We start from the raw sequence: 26,317 nt of genomic DNA, 5'->3' as shown, positions 1-26,317 counted from the left end.
TGTTTACAGGGAGCTTTAAATGTATACTGATGAAAACATAATGAAGCATTTATGTGATTATCAATTTATACGCTTGGATCGTTCTGCAGACAAACACTGGGAAATCTTCTTAGTGAACTGAAAGACTAAAAAAACTATTTGATGTATAACCACAAAAATATCATTAATATATATATAAATATTCCTGTTAAGCAATGCACGTTTGTTGCAACGTGTGCTTTTTTACTGCAGCTACTAAGACAAAATCAGGTAATTATAATAATAACTGTAATTTGAATGTTATTTCATAGGAAATGCATAACTCACAAGTGTCCACATACAATTACACACTTATGTCTACAGATCCGGAGTGATTTATGGCTGACTGTGCCTTTCTCGCAAAAACTGATGTATGTAACTTATCAATGTCCTCCGAAGCATCGCAGAGCTGTGAGTCTTTGGAATACAAAGTAAGTAGTTTACAGAAAAAGCTCATAGCCCACAGACACTTCATCTAACTGTGTCCTTTAGCCTGTCATTCCCACTGTATGCAATAATCAGCCCATCGTAATAAGTTAGTGTTCATGCACTGCTCGCGCTTTATAGGAATCCATTGTTTTGTGCATAAAACTCGGCTTACAGAGGAGGACCTTGTAAAACCCTGTTCGCCGGATGGGTCACCTTGCTGTTTTTATTCCTCTCCTCACTCTCACCGCCTATTTCTTATGCTGTCTTTTTATTATGTCTTCCATTCTTGCACTCTCTTCTGTCCATATTTTTTCATTCTCCTATTATTAATTCCTGTTATGCAGACAATTTTCATGTCTCTAACATATAGCTTAAATGAAATGTTCAGTCAAAAAGGAAAATTCTGTCATCATTTACTCATCAAGCCGTTTTGGTTACCATTGACTTCCATTGTAAAAACCCCAAAAAACAAGACATTTCTCAAATGATCTTTTATGCTCCACAGAATAAAGAAAATAATACAAGTTTTTGAAGGTGAGTGAATGACGACAGAATTTTCATCTTTTGGTGAAATATCCTTTTAATATACTTGGTAAAATATTATACTAACAATTTTTAAAGATGGAAATCATATTAGTTTGTTTCCATACAATAAAATTCACTAATATGTTTGCCATGTCCCCAGGTTCTATACTAATAACCTGACAATTTAATAAAAGGTGTTCTTCATATTCTGATAAACAATTTATGCATGCCCCCAATATCTCTTTACATTCTGTAAATCTTTTGCAAAACGTTTAATAAATACCTTTAACAAAAGCCAATTCATTTCATCCTCCTCTGGGAAGTGACTTTATTTTTGGTCTAAAAACAACAGCACAATTATAGAAATCAATATGATAATATAACATTTTTAAAAGATGGTTAAATGTCCAAAAAAAAAAAAAAAAAAAAAAAAAAAAACGTATTCTCAATCTGTCACTTGCAATGGCTAGGTTTAGGGCTTTATTTAATCAAGTTACTTTTAATAATAAAGTTTAAGATGACACGCATCTGAAAGTGTGGCATATGCTTTTCTGGAACTACTTTCTTATATTACACAAGCATATTCATTTTCATCAAGTCATAGTTCAAAAGATACTGCATAACAGAAATGACCCTTCTATTTTTTCCTGTTCACTCATATATATTATAATTTAGCTCTATGCCAGTCACACACACACACACACACACACACACACACACACACACACACACACACACACACACACACACACACACACACACAGGGATGGTAAGAATGTTAAGTGCACAAGACTTTTGAGGAAACCAGTCTGAATACAGATCAGCGTGGATACCATATGCCCAGGGGATCAAAGCCTTCTGGCAGCATCTACCTGACACACTCTTTACCCAGACCAAGACGAAAATTTACAGCGATACCACCTTCCTCTTTCATCCCATTCTCTTCCATCTCTTGCCCTTCCTGTGTCTTTCAGTTCTCCTGCTCTCCTCATTACGTATGAGCATCCCCCGTCATCTTTCCTTGTGGCCGCAGTACTGGAACAGGTGCATGATTGCCTAGCAAGAGTGGTTCGGCAATAATGATAGCGACTCTTTCCAAATATGATATGATCTGTAATTCTGACTCATTTTTTCTTTTGATTAGTCTGGCTACAATGGAAAAAAAAAGCACACAAGGACTGGTTCTTTAGATTATCAAAGTAATGCAAATACATGAGTCTGATCTATTATGCAGCTTAATCGCTGGCTGACTCATTTGCATAACGACAATATATATATATATATTCACTATGGAGGACAAAAGGGATATTCTTTGAACATAAATGGACCTGCAGAAAAGATCCTGGAGGCATTTTTGTATTCCTGTTATGCAGTACTTTTTTAACTCTGTAACTTTTTAAGAATGAATATTTATTTTATATAACGTAGGGAAGCGTTCAAAGAGTACACCATACTTTCAGAAATATGTTTTGGTCAAGTTATGGCACTTACCAAGTGTCTTGGTGTGAGTGCGGCAATCCTGAAGGCACTTTTCCAATGTCTATAATTAATAATGCAATGTCTTTGAATTTACTTTATTTAATGGCTCTGCAAAAAAATTACAATTTTAATTAATATAATATAATTAATACGTTTTAATTGAATATTTTATATGCAGTTGAGCACCAGTGGCCGATTTCTGTCTTTTTTATATTAAACTATTTATATTTAAGTAAAGTGGTCTTTATTTAATCTTGACAAACTACATCATTAGAAATGTCAAAGTCTTTCTGACCTCTGTTTTCTTTCTTAATTTTTGTCGGGAGGTATGCAAAATGAAAGTCCATGCCTTTAATATGAATTATGATGTATTACATATATGTTATTTATTATTTATTTTTCTGTAAAGCTGCTTTGAAATGAATTCATTTCAATATACAAATTAATGTGAATTGAATTGAACAGAATTCGTCAAATGATTAAATAAATTTGTTTAAAATTTTGAATCATTTGACAGGCCTAATTAAGACAAATATGATATGGATATGAAAATGTACGGCATAGTAGAAATGACCCTTATGGGTTTTCGCGAGCAAGACTCTATAATGACAATAAAATGGGTACAGTCTGAAGACCACCAGGATTTGCCAAGAGTACTTCAAAAATCACCTTCACGATTTAACTCACTCTTTTAACACTGCTGAAACCAAACAGTTGAGAACATCCTGTTCAAATATAGAAACAAAGTACTCACCTTTCCTGATGCTGATGCTCCCTGGTCCAGAGAGAGGCTGTGAGAGAGAAGTAAATATGGAGAAATCAATAGCAGATATATGCTCTACAGCCTCTTCAAGAATCCACAAATGGATGCAGAATCATACAGAGACTCTGATGCACACCTGCCATGTATGAAACTAATCTAGTTTCTGGTTTTAGATCTAAGGGAAATGGAAATTTGAGGCTTTTAAAATCTCGATTCATCAAAGGATCCTGAACAAAAAATGTATCATGGTTTCCAAAAAACAGTTTTCAACATTGAAAATAATAATAAGAAATGTTTCTTGAGCAGCATATGATTTCTGAAGGATCATGTGACACTGAAGACTGGAGTAACGATGCTGAAATTTAGCATATAAATATATTTCACAATATTTATGTTTTTACTGTATTTTTGATTAAATAAATGCAGCCTTGGTGAGAAAGAAATAAAAAACATTACAAATATTTTTAACAATCCCATGTATTATTATATTATCCACAAAGCTGAATGGTCATTTTCTGTATTGCCAGGTCAAATATGGTTGTATAATGACCACTAAACTATATAATTGACCATTGTGCCAGACACCCGATTTCCAACATAGCTGTGCTAGTTTACATTCACTCTGTAGCCTTTTTGCAGTCAAATCTAGAATAGCAATTTTAAAAAAGTCAATTTGGTCTGTAACAATGATAGGTGCAAACACCTCCCTGTGCCAGTTCTGCCCTTGGCTTTAACTTGAGATAATAAGCCTTTTTATAAAATGCCACCTTGCATTTTTCCCCTGGCATGAGAGCAGAGCAACCGGCTCACTTCATCAGCTAACCTCCATTAAAGAGAAGGTCCAGAGAGCTGGCACAAGACACACCTGAGCTGCTTTATGATCCTGTTAGTGTGCTGCGTGCGCACACACACACACACACACACAGTCTTGAATAATACCATGACCAGACTCCTTACAGTTTACAGTCCACTAAGAGCGAGTGGAAAGATGCTAATATTCAGAACAAAATAATTAAAGCTCAGCTATTGTATAATCTGCTCTTAAAACAATAAATTGAACTAAGCCTGGAAGCGTCACCTCAGTCCTAATTAAATTACTTTGGCTGAAATACAGTACATTTTTTATTTATTAAACAAGAATGTTAAGTCACACCACCAAGACGTGATTCGTGCTATTTAAAAACAAATTAACAAATCAGTAACTATTTGTCAGTATTATTTTGCATATTGCTTAATTTACAAGACAGGGACATGGAAACATGTCTAGAAACACATTATAGCCCAAAGCTTACTCATAAGCCTGTTTTAGAAAAATATGTTAAAAAAAACTATTTCCTCAGGCTTTTCAGTTACGGTACTGCTACTTTTGGTGGCTTCACACTTCTTCCCTGCATGGCGGATGTTGGAAACCATCAAATCTGTCTATAAATGACATGCCAAGACCTTATGAATCTAGTAAGAGACCTTGGATATTTTCCTTTTCATTATTTTTTTTTCACTTCTCCGTTAACACTAGCCAGATAACACACAAAGAGACCAGTGATCTCTTTGCTAAATCTGACAAACTAGATTTAGCAAAGCCCAAATTTTTCTATATTTTTTATCATTATTTTTCAGCCTTTTGGCATGATTCAATATATCTAACTTATTTATTTACTGAAATGACTAGGGTGATTTAAAAATAAAATAAAATAAAAATAAATTGTTCCAGCCAAAATGTTTAAAGCCATACATATGTCAAAAATAAGACGTTAATATTTTCTGTTTAACATGTTAAAAATATTCAAAGCAATTAATGCAGCATCCGTTTTTTCTCTTCGTAAAGTAGCTATGCTAATGTCCCCCCACATTCTTTGGCTAGCTTTACAGTACTTGGTTATGCTTGCTGTGTTCCGCTCACCAGGTCCGCAAAGTGAGAGAGCGTGGCCAACCGAGGATGGTCCACATGTAGGGCTAATCTATAATCAGCCACGCTCACGTGCTTCTCTTTGGGAGGCCGATGAGAGGCTGGTTGCCTGTCTGTCTGCCTTTCTTTTAACCTGTCAGTAATGTGCTTGTCTCAATGATTAAGACACGCAAGTGTAAGTGCGAAAATAAGTGTAAATTCTTGGGATGCTCACATTGTATCAAGAGGATAAATCCCAACATAAGTACTTATTGTGAAAATTACTGTACAAAAAAAAAACTGACAGCTCTCATTCAAACAGAGAAAGCTGATATTGACTAGGGCTGCCCCCTAATAGTCAGCTAAACGTTAATCGACGAGAAGAGGCTTAGTTTGATACTGTTATTTGAGTTAACTCACAATAGCCGCGTTTCCACTGTCGGGCCAGGGCCGGGCCAGGGCTTTAAACGGGCCGTGCCGGGCTAATAGCCTCGGGCCAATAGCACCGGGCATGCGTTTCCACTGTCGGGCCAGAAGCTCCACAGCGCTTCACTAAAACACGCCCGTAACACGCCTCTCTGGGACAACGTCACACTAACCCATCATTTCACCAACAAATGGAAGTTTTATAAGAAAACTAATCAGAAATCACTGGAAACAGCGTTGAAAACAAACACGATAAAAGCGGCCGTTTGCTAGCTTTTTTTTTTGTTTGTTTGTTTAGCAGCTACTTGAATATTTAAAACCCACGCATCGATGTTTTACCACAGGTTTACAATAAAAAGTGATACATTGATCATAATGAATTAATTTATGTAAAAATTGCACATTAGTCACTCAGAAATAAATTACCGTTAGGTCTATTTCACAAAAGAAAGAGGACACACTTACTTTTTCAGTCGCGTCTGTTTCTTTATCTGGTAACTTAGTTACAGGACATATTTACATCACATTTAGAAAAAATTATCATTTCTACAAATATATGCCATACGACCTGAGGAGCTTTAGCACTCTCTCGACTCCCATACAGATATTTTCAGTCAGAGAAACAGAGGAAGCTCCCGAAAATGACAGATAAAATAAAAACATGACTGTGATAGCCTTTAAGATTGGTCTGATTTTTTACTATGCGTATCTTCAAGCGTTTACTATGTTTACTATGGTAACGGCTAGCGCGCATAGTCTTTTGCATCACAAACAGAAGGCATTCAAACATGAACGCGATTTAAATTATTTTATTTTTAAGTCTTAAATGCTGACAGAATCATCCGGCGCTGCCGTCTCCCAATGGTAAACTCTTCCTCTGTTGGTAACCACTCCTCTAGCCCGAGCTGGCCCGCTTTGGCCCAAGGTATTCGACGGGCCAGAAATCCTGGCCGTTGGCCCCGAGTAAGCCCCGATCAAGCCCCGGAAGTGACAGTGGAAACGCGACTGGCCCTGGCACGCACTAGCACGGCCCGGCCCTGGCCCGACAGTGGAAACGCGGCTAATGACAACGTGTCACATAAATGAACTGAAACTCAGCGCTTAGGCTACTTGCCTCGCAGACCTGAGACATACTGTATATCTATAGAAAGCTTGAAATGTCAAACAAACCAATTCAAATAGAAAACAAATACTCTCTGATTATGTAATCCGTGTCTAAAAGTACAACACTGTGGAGATGGCAAGTCAGCATTAGGGCTAGGAATCGAGTTTGATACTTTTTAGGCACCGACCGAATTGCCTCGATACCATAATAAAGTATCAAAAAATGTATTGTCGTTCAGTGCCAAATTTTGATACCCAAGGGGTTAATCTCATCAACGTTAGTGAGCCAATAACAAGCAGCATGATTGGCTGTGGCGAGGCATCAAGGAAAAGACGTTGCTCACACATCAGAGATATTTGACTGATATCTGCCCATTTAGAGGCTATAGTGTGGAAGTGTCCCAACCCCCATAGATGTAAAAGGTGTGGAAAAGAACAAAAGTGTGGCTACATTTCACCAGGCTCGATGCCAACAGAGCACGATGCAATATTTGCAACAAGATAATTGCTGCCAAGACCGGCAACACGACAAAACTGATGAAGCACTTGACAGTGGACGGAATAAACTTACGAGCAGAAAGTTGCTTCGTCTTCGACTGCAAGAATAACTGTATCGTGTCACAAATGAACCAAAAGTCAGCGTATAGGATACTTGCCTCACAGACATGAGAAATAGCCATATAGAAAGCTTGAAATGTCTACTTTTAAACAAACTCAATAAAAATACACCAAATAATCCAAATGAAAGGTGCATTTCACTATACTGCAGAAATGACAAGTCAGCAACGTCAACTTCATCTTTGTAGTCAACACTGACTCAGAAAACACAAGTTTATTAATAAATAATCAAATGTCTCCTTGCAATTTTTTCCTGACACATTCATAATCATTATTAATTATGAATCATTGCGGCAAGTGTGCATACGCTTGAGCGCGGAATAGGCTATATATTACACCTATATATATTAAAGGTTCATTATGGTTTAGTATTAACCCCAGTATATATTTAAGTAATTAAATTAATATAAACGTGCGATTAGTCAACTAATGGCTTAAATGAACGACTAGTCGACTAGAAAATCTTTAGTCGGGGCAGCTCTAATTGATAACAAATGTTTTAACTAGTAATTTTCTTACTTACTGTGAAAATGATTGCACCAAAAATAAACTGACAGCTCTCATTCAAACAGAGAGAGCTGATATTTATTGACAGACAGAAATATCACCAGTGTTGGGGTTAACACATTATAAGTAACGTGAGTTGCGTAATCAGATTACTTTTTTCCAAGTACCTAGTAAAGTAACACATTACTTGCAAATTTACAACAAAATATCTGAATTACTTTTTCAAATAAGTAACGCAAGTTACTTTGTTTTCCCATTTATTGACTGACAGCTCTCCTGTCCACATGTTGAGAGAAATCGAGAGTAAGGTGCAGAGGCGTTGTGTGCGCTCTGTGAATTATTAGTAGTTATATATATATATATAATAACTATATATATAACTATACTATATATATAACTAAATTATATATAGTTCTAGACTAAATGTGAGCATGCATTTACTCATCTCACCTGCACAAAAACAGATTCAGTATTCCTCAAAATGAATAAAAAGAGTGAAATGCAAACACAGAATATTACACAATAATTAAATTAGTTAAATAACACAAATATACTTTTTGTATTTAATCTCGCTTTATTAACCAATATCTTTGCTGCTGACCTTAGGTTATCTGAATTGGATACTAATAGCTTTCTAATCTATTCTCATGACTCCCTTTCTCTCTTTCCTTATTTCCTCACATTCCCATCATGCCTTCACACTCACCCTGTGACACTGCTGCTGGCAGAACTCTCTGTGATCTGCGAGCTTGCGATCCACTTGGTCTCGCCCACTACGGTGCGGGCATGAGGAAGTCGCCCGACATCCTTCACCGTCATCATCAGATGGTGTGAAGACTTCAGCACTCGTACGGCTTCATCGTGTGGGATGCCGAGGAAACTCCGTCCGTTCACCTCAAGGATCTGATCTCCCACCTGTGGAAAAGACAGGGCAGAGACAGGAGAAAGTGGGTGGGCCGGTGGTGGCAGAGCAGGCCGGGAAGTAAAGGGGGGTCGTGATGAGGCCGGAGACGGGGCAGTCTGGACACCGAATATGGTAGAGTGGTGTGGTCAGGCCAAATTTGTGGAACAATAGAGAAGGTTTTGGTGAGATAAACAGAAAGTCAATTATGGTGACTGACTACAAAGAACACATCAATAGAAAAACACATTTTAAATATTCATGCCCACTTTAAAAAGAGAATACAAAAAGAGCACAAGTAAAAAGAAATACATAATGAAGAAATTGCACAAAATATGCCTTCTCCAAAATAATAGCTGTATAGCCTAAATTTCCAAATACAAAAATAAAGACCACAGCTATGCTCTTATTCAACTTAAAAATAATTGTATATGAAAATACAAATGTTTCCTTAATAACATTAGTAATAATACTAATGACAAATGCACATAACAAATATACTACTTCAACTAAAATTAAAATTAAATCCGAAAAATAATAAAAAAATAATTCAAAATATTAATAAATTCTATAATAGTATATAAATTCTATAATAACAATAATACTATTTTTCCAAGGACCCCCAAATATGATGATTTCCTTGCAAGATCCCCTTTCCAAAAATATAAAGCCACTAAATATTTGAATGTAAAAGACATGATATTAAAGGCAATGTTGATTTGAAAATTTAAATAGTGAAATAAAAATGATCTCATGATTTCCAACAAGCCTTAAAGTAGAATGAAAACTGTAATATTGTAAATGTTTTATGGCATTAAACATATTAAATCAATATCTTAATGTGTTAATGTTAAAATATAAATAAATAAATAAATAAATAAATAAATAAATAAATAAATATATTTATATATATCTAAAAATTGACCCCGAATTGCATGTTAAATTTAAATACACAAAATACATGGCATTCCAAAAGCCTTTAACCTAGAAACTGGATTTAAAAACACCGGATAAAAAGAGAGAGAGAGGATTTTCCCTCCTCAATTCAGTCCACCACATGCCACTGAAATCAAAAGATTCAATTTAGATGGCAAGGCATGTAGTCCTGCTTTTACTGTATATTTAATACATCAATCACTTCATTTCTCAGTATTGGATGAGAAACTGAATTGTTGCCAAAAAGCAGAGACATGCTGCAGCTTTAGTTCAGTCCTGAGCTACAGTACAACAGTGTCACATTTCTTCTGTATCGTTCTGACAGTCTCCCAAGCCAATCTCCTCATCTCATCTCATCCATTCATCCTCCCACTCGTTGATCTGCTCTTTATCTTTTCCCCATGCTCCCTCTGCTTGTCACTCATTTATCTCACTCATTGTTTCTTCTTTTGCCAGTCCGACTCTGAGTAAAATATTTCTATTTGTGAAGCTCTTACTGTGTGATTAACTCGTCACAACAGCAAACCGGCTCCGTTTCTCTTTATCTCGCTCTCTTTCTGTTTTCATCACTATCTTCTTCTTTCAGTTTCATTCCAGGTCTCTTTATAGATCAATATCCTTACCGCCCCTCTGCCCGCCCAAAGATGCTTGAGGGTAATTAAAGAGGCTTTGGAGTAATCATGATATTAATAAATTACGGTGTTGTGCAGCTTTGCTTTCCCAAAGAACACAAGAAAGGTATTTGAAATCAATGCGACAGATACAAGCTCTTGCTTTCCCAAGGAAATATCTGATCATTAGCCTCAGGTTTATCTCCCAGTGTTTCTTTTCAGTGTATCACTCCAGAGTGTTCAAACACCATGAGATACCAGATACGGTTATTACAGGAAACACATCAAACCACTGAGGAATGCGAGTGAGGACTGAGTGAGTGAAAAAAAAAGACTTCACCCCAAAATTAAAGTTGTTCCAAACCTGTATGCCTTTCTTTCTTCTGTGAAACACAAAAAGAGAGATTCTAAAGAATGTCCACGCAACTATTTATTTGTTTTTTACAAAAAAACAAGCTATAAAACTCCAAAAAGGACAACAACAAAAACACCTTAAATTCATAGGAATCGCATATATTCAAACTTGACTTCAGAGTCTGTTCCTCTCGCAAAGCAAAAATAAATAAATCTGAAATGAAATAAAAGTAGATGTAATTAAAAATTAAACTAAACTGGGGCCATTTCACAAAGATAGACTTTGACTATGGCTTAGATATAGTAGTCAGACTTCAGATAGACATCTAAATCAGACCGTTGCACAAAGCACTTAAGACTCTGACTATCTTAAGTAGGACTACACTGCAATGCATTCTGGGAAAAATTAAGACACTTTTCAAAACAAAAAACATGGCGGATTGAGTAGGCGCATTCAACCGCTCAATGCAGTTTACCCCAGCGGAAAATATGTGTTTGTTGGAGGAGTATAACAGTTACAAGGACATTTTACTTGGGAAATTTAGCGGAGAATGTAGTAACAAGAAGAAATGTTTAAATTATGAGCCATTTTCCCTTTTCTTTTGGCTGTTTGTAATGTAACTGATTGTTACTGCTGGTTGCCAAGGTAACAGAGACTTAGACCTAAGTTAGCCTGGGGGTAAGGGGTCTAATCTTTATTTTTGTGAAACATTAGACTAGTCTATGAGCAAATTTTAGACTTGTCTAACACTATAGACCGGTCTAAAATAGCTTTGTGAAACCGGCCCCTGAACTTTAAACTGAACTAATAAATGAAGTTGAAATAAAAAAACTATCTATTTAATTTGTATCTTTGTTCTATTGTATTTATATATTTGTGCAATTGCTATCTTATTACTGATGACTGTTTACTTGTCTCTAATAATCTTTGACATTTATATTAGTAGGTTTAGCTGTGGTATCGCAATTTGAAAAGCCTTAGGAATCGAGAATTGTTAAATTCACTGGTATCTAAAATTGTGGGTGTCATTACCTTATTTATTTTTTTACAATAAAAGGATACATGGGTTGAAAACAATAACTATTTTATTCATTTATTATTTTTATTTTTTTGGTGGGGCCAGTAAAAATGTAATCATTAAATTCATTGAATCGAAAATTGAATCGAGAATCGAATCAAATTGAGAGCTTGTGAATCGAAATCAAATCGGGACACCTGTATTGGTGAAATAAAAATAAATTAAAGCTATAAAGACTAAAGCTATAAAATAAAAAAATAAAAATGACAAACACGCATAACAAAATTAAAATTAAAACTAAAATTAAAATTCAAAATAAAAAATAATTACTATATAGAATATAAATAATACTAAAATAACATTGCAATGGATGACTTTTATGATGCCTTAAAGGTCACTGGTTTGATTTCATTGTGGAAAATGTTGATTTTGGTTAACTGTATTAATAATAAAGTTATTTAAACTGAAACATTTAAATTGGAAAAAAGAATCACATGACAGGACTAGACTGAAAAACCTGGAAAGTTTTAGGAAACACAAAAAGCAATTGCAAGACTTTTCATCTAGATTTAATTCAAGAATTTTAATTGAGCACTTTAAATACAGTTTTGCTTTAAAAATGTAATAAACAACATTACATTACATATTAATTACTATTAATTAAATCTAAAATATTATTTAAAATCCATGGTCACGAAAGTTTATCGTTTATCGATATAATAATTATCGTTATTTATGTTTTCAAGCCTTGCAAATTTAAGCATTCAAGCGAAAGAGAACTTGCGTGTGCAGTGTGAGAAGTTTTGTGCGCGCACACCTGAAGCTGCGCCTCTCAGACAGCGAACAAATAATAAAATTAATTCTCTTTCATGCCTCCTTGCGCTTAAACGAACAAATTCACACAGATTTACAATATCTTAAAATGCCCCCTTTTGCGAGTATCCAAGTAAACATAGTTGGTTATGGTTTAAATAAGCAGTAGAGATTGAACGAATGTGTATCATTCATTATATTGGATCCGTGCATTAGTCTTAAAGTGACAGCAGCCTAATATTCCTGCTGCTGTCTGTTTCAATCAAACTACAAAAGACAAAGAAATAGGGCTGGGCGATAATTCGATCTCGATACGGGATCGCGATAATATTCTGAACGATTTCGATAATATGCTTGGGACGTATTATTCGATATCACATGAAAAACTAAGCGCAACAGTATCTGCCGGCTGGGCACGCCCACTTCTCAGCGAGCACCGTGGCTACAGTAAACAGAAGGAGACTGAGAGAGAGGGAAAAAAGTTGTAAAAAGGATTAAAAAAAAATGAGCGAAACTGAAGTTGAGGACAGCGAAAATAATGCCGAATGTGAAGGCGACATCACTACATAACTCGAGACCGAAGACATTGTTGAAAAAAAAGGTAACACGACGTCAATTGTGTGGACGCGTGGTTTGGATATGGCAGACAACTGACAAGCTGAGCCATATAGCATTAATTATCACAGGCGATCCAGATCCGTGATAATTAATGCGATATGGCTCAGCTTGTCAGTTAACTACGTCTCTGTGTTGTAAATGCTGCTCCATCTGAAAGCAGGTGATGGCGATTTACTACTAGCTGCTAATCAAGGAACCGGCTTTACTGACGAGATGTGCCTAACAATGTCATGCGATATATCGCCCAGCCCTTGGTTTACTATGTTTACATATTTGTGCAATTTTGGCTCAGATTTCATTCTACTTATAAAACAGTTCTAGAGATCTACCTTAATCTTACAGGTAGTATTTGTGCCAGGGCCATGTTTACTCTTTTTGTAGGCTAGAGATGTTCACTGTCCAGCCAAAGCAATTTGATGTGATAGTTGTCACAGCTGTTAGTTTATATACAATGTTTCAATAAGTAAAAGTTTGTATTATTGTATAAAGGGAGATGACTCATGTTTGCAATTACAAATGATGTGCACAACCTTTTATTTTTGTATTTTTCAATACCTCCAAATACACTGCTCTCTTGACTAGAAAGATTCATAAATGTGGGAGTGTAATGTGAATCCTTTGGCTGCATGAAGACCTTAACAAAAATATTTTGTGCTCATTATTGAAAGGCATATTCTTTAATTTTTTATGTTATTAAACTTTATTCTAAAGTTTCAGTGAATATCTTGTTTCTTCAAGCTTCAGGATGTCCCTTACACTGGCAGCATCTGCAAAAACTACATATCGTGATAAGAATCGAGATCGATCAATATGGAAAAACATATCGTGATAAAAAAAAATTCCATATCGCCCAGCCCTACAAAGAAATCAATCACTGCTCTTCACTGAATATCGTTTAGTAACTTTAATAAGGATTAACATTTATTTAATTTGTACAGTGAAGATTATATGCAATGTTATTTTATATATTTTATATGCAAAACCACTGTTAGACCTACCTGAAAAACCTTGAAATCACTGATTATTTCATTTGTATCTTTGCTCTATTGTATTTATGGTAACACTTTATTTTACAGTGTCCTTGTTACATATGTTACATGTACTTACCATAGTAATAACAGTAAACTATGCATAATTACATGCAACTAACCCTCAACCAAATCCTAATCCTACCCTAACCCTATAGTAAGTACATGTAGTTAGTTACTTAATATCACTCAGTACTTAAATATATAATTACACTGTAACAATGACACCTTAAAATAAAGTGTTACTGTATTTATTTATTGACCAAAAAAAAAAAAAGTTTTACAGTAAACAGTGTTGCCAGTATATACCTGTTTTTTAACTTCAAGTTTATTACTGTTAAAATACATTTTGTGGGTGTGTTTTTTTATCTTACACTGACTTATCTTCAAAAGACCTTATTTTCTGCAATAATCCAAAAGTAAGTGGAAAAATCATATTGGATTTGTGTCGAGGGAACCGGGTGATGCTAACTTTTGGGTTGGCCCACAGAAATACGTCATCCCTGCACCACTCTATAATCTCTCTCTTTCTTTTAAAAAAATTCCTCCATCTCTTTTCCTTTCATTGCATTTTACATGCATTTTACACTTCTTGCCCTGAAGGAATGGCAACGATTTGTAGCCTCAAAGCAACCTGCAGTCATTCATTTTTCAACGAAAGACATCGATTTCCAACAACATGAGAGACAACTTAATGCAAATGAGCAGCGGGTGATGCTGCGACTACCAATGGGAAAGCATGCAGTCGACTAGAAAGTTGAGCAGTCAACAAGAAACCAACGGCAAAGACTCGAAGGCCTCCAGAGATTTCATCGCTGTCAGTGCAAACGCCCTCGAGAGTGATGAGAAAAATGCTTGGCATTTGGAAAAACGCCTGCCCCGACCACGGCATCCCTGACATTTCTCTCCTTCCCGCTTCTCTATAGTGATGGAGGATGAAGAAGATGATGAAAGAGAAGAAGGATGAGAAACCAGCTTGGCTGCTTGTTTTCCCCAAATCACTCCAATATCCGCACAGCAATCAGGAACAGCGGGCTAATGCACACGGCAATCGCGCTTTGTTACAAATCCAGGTCTGTGAGAGGAATAACATCTGCTCTACGTCAAACATCAGAACACAGTGCATCACTCATTCTTCATTTAGCGAAGTAATTTAGAGGTGACTGCTGTAAGCCAAATACAAGAATATAAATATCTATCTTTACACGTATTCACTTTGTCCCCGTTGTCGTTTTAGGCCTGGTTTCACAGACAGGGCTTAGATTAAGCCAGGATTAGGCCTTAGTTCAATTAGGACATTAAAGTAGCTTTTTTAAATGTGCCTTAGAAAAATACATTACTGGTGTGCATCTTGAGACAAAACAATAGCACTGACACTGACATTTTAAGATATGTCAGTACAAGTTGCTTTCAGTTAAAAGCAAAGCCTTGTCTTTGAAACGTTTGGGACGTGTGTATTGTCACACAGAGGTTGTGTAAGTGCATTTATTCAGCAACCGCAATTGCAAATATAGTCGAGATCCTAGTTTGGATTTATAACAGTTCATCACAAACAGCTAAAGAACACAGACTGACTTAATGACACTTTAATTTAAGCAGAATATCTCAAATGGAGTTTGCTGAACTCCAGCTAACAAGTTTGTCTGTGTTTTCAGATCATTGGCGGAACTTCCGCAGCATTTTAAGCATGAAAGTCTGTAATATTTTGATATACAAAGATAGGTTTTAGTAAAGTTACATTTTAGTCTCGTCTTTTTTCATCAACGATATTGCATGTTGATTTAGTCACAGATATCGTTCAGTGATGTTGGTCTCATCTCATCTTAGTCGTGGCAAAAAAGGTTGTTTTTCATCATAGATTTTGTTAACGAAATGAACACTACACAGAATACATTAAAAAGTCCCAAGTTCTTCACTAGCTTTTGTCGGCTAGAATTATTACATCAAATGCAGCAGACAGGTAAAAATATAGGCTAACTGTAAAAACGGTTTTAACATACTCTGTACTGTTAAAAAAATAACTGTCATAAAATAATGTGTACTTTAAAAAAATGTCATGCTTTTAAGAGCCCTCCAATAAAATTAGTTCTCCTATAAAGCTTGACAAAATTGACTGCAGAATACTTCAGAATACAGTTTAATGACAGTAATATGAAAAATGTAGATTTTTCAATCATCAGATTCACCTGTGAAACACCACCTGTGAAACACACTATTCTTATATATATATATGAACCCGTTCTCATCCCAAGGCGTCATACACTGACGCTTTTGACATTTTGTCTACATCGAACGCACATGGCACCCTTTAGCGTCAATATGAGACGCAGATAGATATGGGCCAGAAGGCGCCTCCTAGCGGTCTAACCCTAACCCTAACCCTACCCCAGACCTAAACCTACCCATAACCGAACAAAGCTCTGTGCGTGTCATATTGACGCTAAAGGGTGCCATGTGCGTTGGATGTAGACGAAATGTCAAAAGCGTCAGTATATGACACCCTAGGATGAGAATGCGTTGATATATATATATATATATATATATATATATATATATATATAAAGAATAGTGTGTAATATCTAATAATTTATCCACATAAGGTTATAAAAACATTTTTAAATAAATTTTTTGTCTTAGTTGAGGTATTCAGAGATATGGACACTAGAATAAGTTTTGAAGAACTTTTGTCTTTCAATCTGTCATGTCATCATTCTTTTATATCCACTGTCTGTCTTTCTCACCCTCCATCTTTCTTTCTGCCATTCTCTGATGACCTGCCATGCTCTGAATACGGACATAGTGGTGCTTAGCCCATCCGGTCATTCATTCATCATTGTACTTAATGAACTTTTTAGACTTATGGCAACACCAAGAGTACTTAAAGTTTGAGTAACACTCACTCACAGTGGCAGGAGCAGCAATACAGACAGATCTGCCCACAGTGCAGATGCTTCTTCATTAAAACGACCATATTTGTCAATCACACAGAGGCGTGACCATTTCAAAGTGGATTACAAATGTGCAAAAGTAGTCACGTTCACAGTCTAAAAGGCTTTTTTTTTAGTCCGGAGGGACTTTTCTTATGATGAGCAGCCTACTTTTTCTGAAAGACTGCCTATCAGTCTGTGGATGTGGCTATGTGCTTCAAGAGTTGAAAACTTGAAAACTGAAAAAGTCCCCAAATATCACAGTAAAAGTGTACGACTCCCCAGGGCGAAAGTTTCCACGCCAAATTACTTTCTTCTAAAACTCCTCAAGGACCAAAGTGAATTGGCTTTATGTGACGCAGGGTGGATAGCTGAATAGAGAAGGAACCGGCCGCTCAATATGACTGATAAAAATCTTGACAGCTTTAAAAAGTATGGGCTATAAAATATTATTAAGGTGAAAAGCACATCGGGCAAAGGTGAGGGGACATCCAACTGCAGATCATAGATATTCAAGCAATTTGCAAGTACAAGACAGCACTGTATAAAAGCCTCTGAGGTCCTGCAATTATTTTCAAGGAAACTGGCAGGGCAATGTTATATGATTTTAACTTAAAGATCAGCTTCAAGATTTTTTTTTAGATATTGTCAAAGAATTTACTTGACAGTAAAATAAATAAATAAATAAATAAATAAAATGCAATGGATTCTAAGACATAGATTGCTTTTAAAACTTAAACTTATAAAAATAAAATAAAATATATATTTTAAAGAATTTCAAAGAATTTTATTAAATGTACTTGACAGTTTAAAAAATGATGCATTTTATCTAGAATTGAATGATAGATTCTAAAACATAAAAAGTAAAAATTATGAGAACCTATGAGAGATTGAGAGATATGAGAAACCAGAGAAAGAAACAGGGACAGATTTATGAATGAATGAAAAATAACTTGTAACTGTGTTGACAATATCAGCTAATGGAGCAATGGCTCTTCAAAATGCTGAGTTTCACTAAAAACTGTGTTAAATGAAGTCCTAAAAAGCCTTTATCCTTTTTTATGGGTTTTAGTAATATGGGCCCGGTTCCCCGATAACGCTCACTTTTAGCACGCTAAGAAGACTCGAAAGATATAAGTTCCTAAGTGTGTTCCCCGAACCATACCTTAGGAAGCTGCTTAAGATATACCTTCTTACGTGCGACGTTACCCGGCGCTGTCCGTGGCGATGGTGCTGAATTGGTTGATATCGATGGCTCGAGAATCAATTATTCTCTCGTGCAGGGGCTGTTTATGTGAGAAAGGGGTGTTCTTTATAAAAGAAGCACTTCAGAAATAGTTGAAATTGCATTTATTAGGACTCATGGGATATTATAAAAAATAATCCAAACTATAATAGCCTATAATAGCCTAGCCTACATATTTTTAAATTGTATCATATATTGCTGCCATAATAACCATTTCAAATTTGTACGTGCTTTCTTCTCTTTCCCATTTTTGTTCGCTGAGGTGGAGCTGCGATGAAATATTGTTCTTGGAAATACTTTCCAGCATTTCAGTAATAAAAGTGTAGGCCTACATCTCGGTGCTCGGCAGTGAGCAAAAAGGGTTTAAACAGTGGATTTTGAATCTCTTCTTGTAAACTCAGAGATGTGGATTCAGACGGCAATTAAATTACCATGACCTGTTTGTCAAAAAACAGTAGGTACTAATTTGACCAGGGATTTTTACCTAGTGGGTGAGAAAAAACACTGATATTATGGATTCGGACGGCACTAAAATCACAGACTCACCCCTATAAATGTTTAAAATACCATGAGAAACAATATTAGCGTCCGAATAGGACTTAACTGACAGTAGCCTATGCTTTCACTGGCCTTTAAAAGCGCTTTTTAATTAAATTAATAATATTGTATAATAATATAATTAAAAATCTAAATCGTATAGACCTGCAACAGTGATAAGGTAAAGCTAAGAGTGGTCCAGACCAACCTTACGAAAGTGTGACTTACAGAAGATATACTTAGCGTACGAACGTGTCGGGAATCGTGCCATAACGTTAAGAGAGAGGTTAAGGAATAGGTTAAGAACTACTTAGCGATAAGAACGTTTTGGGGAACCGGGCCCAGACCATTTCACACTGATTAACTGAAAAACAACCTTTTTTTTCCACGACTAAGATGAAGACGAGACCAACATCACTGAACGATATCTGTGACTATATCAACATGCAATATCGTTGATAAAAAAAGTCGAGACCAAAATGTAACTTTTCTAAAACCTCTCTTTGTTTTTGTTGACTTATATTACAGACAGTTTTTAAGCTTTCATGCTTTCGGTTGCCAGATTTTACGATTTTTAATCCCCCAATCAGAGCTTTTCTGTTAAATGATACATTTTCTGCCCTGTGTTTTAATATTTGTAATCTGGCAACCATGCGCACGCGCTGTTTCTACACTGCTCCAGCTCTTCTGAGGTCAGTAGGGGTTTTGTGCTCTGAAACACTGAGGACCAGAGACGCGCAAGCCCATTATTCCATCCAATTCAAACTCCATGAGCTGTATCTACCTCAAAGACCTCAAACTAAACCACAGGGTTTGAGATAAAGATAAATGCAAGGAGTGATATAGGAAAACAGATGATGTTTGCAAACAAGTGCTGATGTTGCCTGTGGAAGAATGCGTTACTGCGGTCATAATCATTTCAGAGATAAGACTTAATTCATCCATCACCACTATCCTGAGTGTACGATAAGCACATTCCTCTATGGCAGCGTGGAATAAACAACATTGGACCCCACTGTCTTTCATTGTACGATACAGACAAAGTACCGTAGAGACGTTTTTCAAAATATCTTATTTTGAGTTCCACAGAATATAGAAATGCATGCAGGTTGGACATTTTTCAGTAGCTCTTTTCAAAATTTAACAAGCTACATCTTTCAACAAAGTATGGGTGTCACAAAATGCTATGCTGCTGTTGTTAATGTCACACTGTATTGTAAACGCAGTGAGCTGAAGCAATAATCAAACGCTCTCATTGACTATTCCTCTGTCTGATATGTTACAGTGGGGAGTGTTTCATTTTCAGTGAAACAGTTCATTTGGACATGAGCCTGTTCAAGAAAACAATTCACGGATGATTTTTTTTTTTTATTGCCATATATTCAGTGAAATACCGCTGTGCATTACCCAATGTGGTAACACTTTACAATAAGGTCCTATTAGTTTAAGTTTTCCCTTTATGCTTTTTCGAATAATACCATTCATGCAGGGTAATATAGCTGTTTGTGAATGTAAAAGGTCTGCAAAGGCCTGAAAGAGTTTGGTTCGTGTTGTCGACATTATTCATCTTTGTTAAAGTTAGTTAATAAAAAGACAGCTGTTCTTGTTAAATCAGCTTGTGTCTATTAAATAATCATTTAATTAACATAAACTTTTGATTTTAATAATACATTAGTATTAGTAAAGTATTAGTAAAGTATTATTAGTAAATGTTGGAATAAACATTATCTAAGATTAATAAACTCTTAATGAATGTTAACTATAATGTAGTTAAAGGCACAGTATGTAATTTTTGCAGCTAGAGATTGCATTTAAAAACAACAATAAAGGCCCTTTCACACCGGATGCGTAACGGAAAAGCGAAACGAAAAAGCAAATAGTTTGTGTGCGAATAGTTCGCGTCAAAACCATTCAGATCAGCCGCGATGCGAATTTGCGACGTCTGTGACATTCAGAGAGCTTCAACATTCCAAAACTATTGCGCCGACAGTTGAGAAAACATGGACACTTCATCATCATCATCCAGTGAAGACGAGCTTTTCATTTTCTTTAAAAGACAGAAAAGAAGGTTTTGGGTGCACCCAATATTAAAGAACAGAGAGTCTGAAGGGGAGTATGCTAATGTGCACAGTTTTTTTGCGTCTTCAACTAAACACTATGTCACTTCAATGTCACTACACATTACATGTAACACACGAAGTAAGTAAGTTCAAATCATTTGACTAGAAACTGTATATCACACAAAGAATGTATAGTAATAGTATACTAAAAGCAGCCCTAAATTTGTTACATGTTCAAACACGGTCTCTCTATCTTTGACGATAATAGTGTTAGCTTTCTATCCCAAATGTAGTTTAGCCTGCTAGCCTACACAGCACAGGACTATACAACGACTAAAACTATCACACAACATACTCACAGTATGTAGTTGGTTGGCAATGCTACGCCACACATTGTCTTTCAAATCGTTGTCCTTGTAGTATGTGATTGGCTGAAGCCTTTTCTGTCGGCGCAAAAGTTTTTAAAAAAATCGACATCGAAGCGGAAAAAAATAAAAGTCGTTTTTTCGCCGCAGCACATTCGCGTTCGGTGTGGAAGCACTCATTACACAAACAGCTGATCAAAAAATAAAACCATCGCGCGAATGATTCGTGCGTCAAATTCGCGTCCAGTGTGAAAGGGCCTTAAAGGTGTAGCTTGATGATGCTGTTAAAGAGCGTGGAATGATGGGAGTTGTTGTCTTCACCTCCACAGCCCATGGAAATCAATCCGACGGGACTCACAAATAATGTTCATGAATGAACAGTGAACAGTTAAAATTGCAAATTTCTCTGGATTTGGAAACATTTGGGATAATGTAAGTACACAAGTCAACAAAATATATAACACTGTGCTAGTGGATATTCTAATGCAAAAATCTTACACATTGTGCCTTTAACTAATGTTAACAAATGGAACTTTATTGTAAAATGTTACCCTGTGTTTTTATAAATTAGGGTGTTTCTACTTTAATTAGCAAACTAATTTAGGACTTTTTAGTGAACTGAATCAAAAGATTTAAGTCACTGGCAAAACCGTAAAATAAACACTTATTGTAATAATAAATTTGATGAATCATCTGATAATTATTCTGATATACAGTATATTTATAAAGACACTGTTCCAATGTAGTAGTTTCAATGTAGTTTTGTTTTGTAGCTAACTACATTCAAAAGAATTTGATTGATTGAAGTTAAATCTTGAGTAGCTTCCCCAACACTGGAAAACAGAAAGCATTTTAACATCAAAATCTGTCTCTGCTATGCAGCATGCCATCAAACGACACATATTGGCAAAGTCAATTTGTGATTTCTGAGTCGAAAGTCTCAAAACTGGAAATTTGATCCAAGTCGGAAATTGAACGGAACACAGCATTAATATTTATAAAGTCCAGTAATTCCAAAATGGATAACTTCCTCCTCCTCCTGCTTTGAACAAATAGGGATTTGTTGGCAATACCAATTTATACTTCTTTTCTGGCAGGATATATATATATGGATAAGCTGCACATATTGAAAGCAACCTCTCTACAGACCTCCAGGCCTTACATCCATCTCATGGGACCTGTTGGGAAATAGATGGCTCATCCACCTGGTTCCATTGATCTGTGCATTTGTGTTTTTCTGTTTGTGTGTGTCTATATCGGGGTGTCGGGTCAGGGGTTCATCTGCTGCTAACACTATAATAACACAATCACTCTGAGTGTCGGGTTATTTGGATGAAAGCTATTTTCTCACTCTGAAGTGGTGGCTCAAACTCGAGGGCTTACCTGCCAATTTTACAGCGAAAGTTCATAGCGACCACAGCTGTAAAACTATACAAAAAGGACAAAATAACACCCTAAAAAAACACTATAAAAATAGTCCATGTTGCACACACAGTGCTTCACTTTTCATATTGATGCATGGAAATTAGCCGTGTAAAGATTCTTCAAAAGTTCTCCTTTTGTGTTTCAAAGAAAAGCATAACAGTCTACAGGTATAGGGTGAATAAATGATCAAAGAATCTTAATTTTTGGGTAAACTATTTCATCAGCGTTCAAAAGTCTGGGGTTGGTAAGATTTTTTTATGTTTTGATAGAAGTCTCTTATGCTCACCAATATTGTCCCCTTATGCTGCATTTATTTGTGAAATATTATTACAATTTAAAATGACAGTTTTCCATTTTAATATATTTTAAAATGTAATTTATTCCTGTGATGGCAATGCTGAATTACTCCAGTCTTCAGTGTCACATGATCCTTCAGAAATCATTCTAATATTCTGATTTACTACTCAAGAAACATTTTTAATTTTGTATCAATGTTGAAACCAGTTGTGTTGCTTACTATTTCTGTGGAAACTGTAATACATTTTTACAGGATTCTTTGATGAATAGAACGTACAAACGAAATATAAATTGTTTAAATGTCTTTACTGTCACTTTTGATCAAAATAATGCCTCTGCTGCAGAATAAAAGTATTAATTTCTTTCAAATCTTACTGACCCCAAATATTTGAACAGTACTGTATGTCAAGTCAAGTCAAGTCAAGTATATTTGTATAGCGCTTTTCACAATACAGATTGTATCAAAGCAGCTTCACAGTATTAAATTAAAATAATACAACAAGGTTTGTTTCTAGTGGAATTTATTGATTGATAAAATCAAATTAAATATCCCCAGAATATCCCCAGTATGTGTTTATCATAAATATGCCATGGTTTTTTTCACATACAGTACTGTGCAAAAATCTTAGGCATGTAAATCTTACTGGATTATTACAATTAATGGCTGATGGTTACAATTAATTAACTGACTTAAAACCTTTTTTTTTTTGAGGGGGGGGGGGGGGGGGGGGGGGGTATTAACAGGCCTAAGACTTTTTCTCAGTACTGTATGTGACATGATAAATGCTGCTGTTTTCATGTTTGTGTCCGCTGCTGCCCAGAAATCCATCTCACATCTCTCTTCTGAACAGACATAAGGCCTGAAGATAAAACATCCAGCACTCTCTCTCTCTCTCTCTCTCTCTCTCTCTCCACAGAGCGTATCTGGATCGCCCTCCCTTTAAACTGCCTTCTCCTCTCAATCCCATCATGAATCTAAAGGCCAGGCACAAAGCGAACTGCCAGATTGAAAAGAGCTTAAAACTTTCTCTAACACCACATAATAATGATATTCACCACAAATTGTGGTAAAAATGAATAAAGGGAATAAACGCAGGATGTCTGGGCCTATTATGAAACAGGGGAATAGCTGGAGAAAAATCACACGCAGTTCACAGTGAACTCTGATAATTATTTTTTCATCTTTCATGCACAAAGACACTTGACGGAATTGCTCTACTGAAAGTAGGTAGAGTAAAACCAGCTGGACACTTTATGCCGGAATAAACAAACATGTTTTATCAATCAACAAACCGTCGGGTTTATGGGGTGCCTGTTGGATAGTGGGCAAAGGAAGAACGGTACATCTTGGTTGGGATTTTTCACTGACTTGTATTGTTTTTACACTGAGCTAATGATATATTCTAACCACTAACCTTACCCCTAATCCAAACCATCATAGAAAGCTTTTTTGCATTTTCACAAATACATTGTGAAGTCTGTTTACTAAGCTGCTTTCCTCATGGGCCCCACTGGCTGCTGCTCACAAATGTAGGTAAACCCTGATAAAAGACTAAAAGCTTAAATATTTGGAAAGAGAAAATCAACTTGATAATTAACATGTCAGAGTTGTGGATCAATTAATGCATGAAATGAAAAAGAAAGATAGACTACGGGAGTGTGAAATACTCTCAACAGTGAGACAGTTAGTGGTCACGGTAAAACAAAATTAAGGGAAAAAAATGCTACAAAAATAGATCAAATGAAAGGATGTGGGTAAAATAGGCATAAATTGTACCTTCAGTCCTCCACACTCCGCTGCAGACCCTTTGTCTACACCTGTAATGTAGATACCCAGAGAGTATTCAGCCCCTCCGCGGATCATGAGACCCAGAGAACGGCCGTCATCCAGCACCAAATTTACCTGTGAAGAGGAAGGAATTGTAAATCAAATTAATACATTTCACACTTAAAATTCATTTTGAACAATATAAACTACTGTTCAAAAGTTTGGAGTCGGTAAGATTTTTTTGTTTTATTTTTTTACTTAATACAACAATAAATTGATCAAAAGTGTCATTTTTAATGTTTCAGAATATTTCCATAAATATATGTATCTCAGATTTCACTAAAATATTAAACTGCACAACTGTTTTAAAAATGGAAAATAGTACAAAATGTTTCTTGAGCACCAAAATTAGCATATTAGAAAGATTTTTGAAGGATCACGTGACACTGAAGACTGAAGTAATGGCTAATCATTTGCCATTATTTCCTGTGCTTCCTTTCTGTTGTCAAGGTTTCTAGCACGTTTATCATTGGTTATCATGGTTATTTATTGTTTAATTGATTTCACACACCTGTTCCTCGTTTTGAGCCTTTGTTAGTTTTATATATAATGCGCTCTCAGTTTCATTCACCCACTGTCTGGTGTTAGCTTATGCACACAGTTTCGTTTACCTTCATTTGTGGATTTCGCTCAGTTGATTTATTTAATAAAGTAACTGCTGCATTTAGATCCGCTTCACCTGCCTCATCTTCAGCCCGAAACGTTACAGTTTGTGCTCTGTTCCTTTAAAACGAATGCACATGTTTGACATTGTATCTAATGCAATAACAATCAGACATTTTGAAGAGTCCTATAAGTTCCAAATACATTACACAGGCTGCTTTACACACCCAAACAAATCTCTGAAATGTGGCATTGACACTGAGGTGTGACAAGGAAATTAATATATTTCTCAAACACAATGTGTTGTTACAATTCACCTCTCAAACCTAGAGCACCCATTACTGTGCCTTACAACTATAATTCTCGACTATAACAACCCATGTGCCATAGCAAATGGCAGATCTGCTGAACCAGCAGAAGGACTAATGTGACTCCCATGACCTCTTAACAAAAGCAACAATAGTGCTGTGATTAGAATGCATCACAGAATCCCAGCAGAGCCAATCAAAGGGGGTCACCGGAGCGCATGTGCGCTCTGGGAGATCAATGCAGAAGCGTGTCGTCTCTTCCAAACACCAGAACCCACCAAAAGCATCTGTCGCTCACTAGCACGCTGCTTAAAGGTTAGTACTAGCCATCCCTGAAAGGTCAAGGTGGTGTAGGGCCATACTGTGTCATTGTTCATAATGCCACACATTTATAAATGTCTCTCCCATGAATGGCTCCTTATATTTATGTTTTATTTTTCTTTAGAAGCGTGCTAGAGGCTAAATAGAGTTTGGCTTCCAACAGAGCTTTCGACGCAACTTTTGTATCAGTACCTAGGAATTTGTTAGAATTACCCTGCAAATTGCTTCACCGTGATGTGAGACGCGAGCAAGCAGGGTAGTAAATCAGGGCGGACCGATAGAGATTTCTGCTGCGCTGTGCAGTACTGATGAAGCCGCGCGCCACGCTAGCGCTCTCGCTTCCAACGGCCGCAGGGCCCGAGAAAG

The 26,317-nt window shown here is 36.1% G+C and overlaps 1 protein-coding gene across 2 annotated transcripts in view; it reads right to left on the bottom strand.

Moving 5' to 3' along the window:
* The window catches only part of whrna (whirlin a), a 101,772-nt gene that overhangs the window by 26,906 nt on the left and 48,549 nt on the right, over positions 1–26,317 (bottom strand). For both annotated transcript variants that reach the window (XM_084387376.1, XM_084387375.1), the window contains exons 4-6: positions 24,669–24,794; positions 8,461–8,669; positions 3,206–3,242 (exon numbers count right to left, since the gene is read on the bottom strand). In XM_084387376.1, coding sequence (XP_084243502.1) covers positions 3,206–3,242; positions 8,461–8,669; positions 24,669–24,794 — 372 coding nt within the window. The remainder of the gene's footprint in view (positions 1–3,205; positions 3,243–8,460; positions 8,670–24,668; positions 24,795–26,317) is intronic.

The sequence above is a fragment of the Rutilus rutilus genome, assembly GCF_951802725.1.
Source record: "Rutilus rutilus genome assembly, chromosome: 18".
Classification (NCBI taxonomy): Eukaryota; Metazoa; Chordata; class Actinopteri; order Cypriniformes; family Leuciscidae; genus Rutilus; species Rutilus rutilus.
Note: the sequence above shows the minus strand (reverse complement) of the source record. Positions and strands in the feature narration are given on the sequence as shown.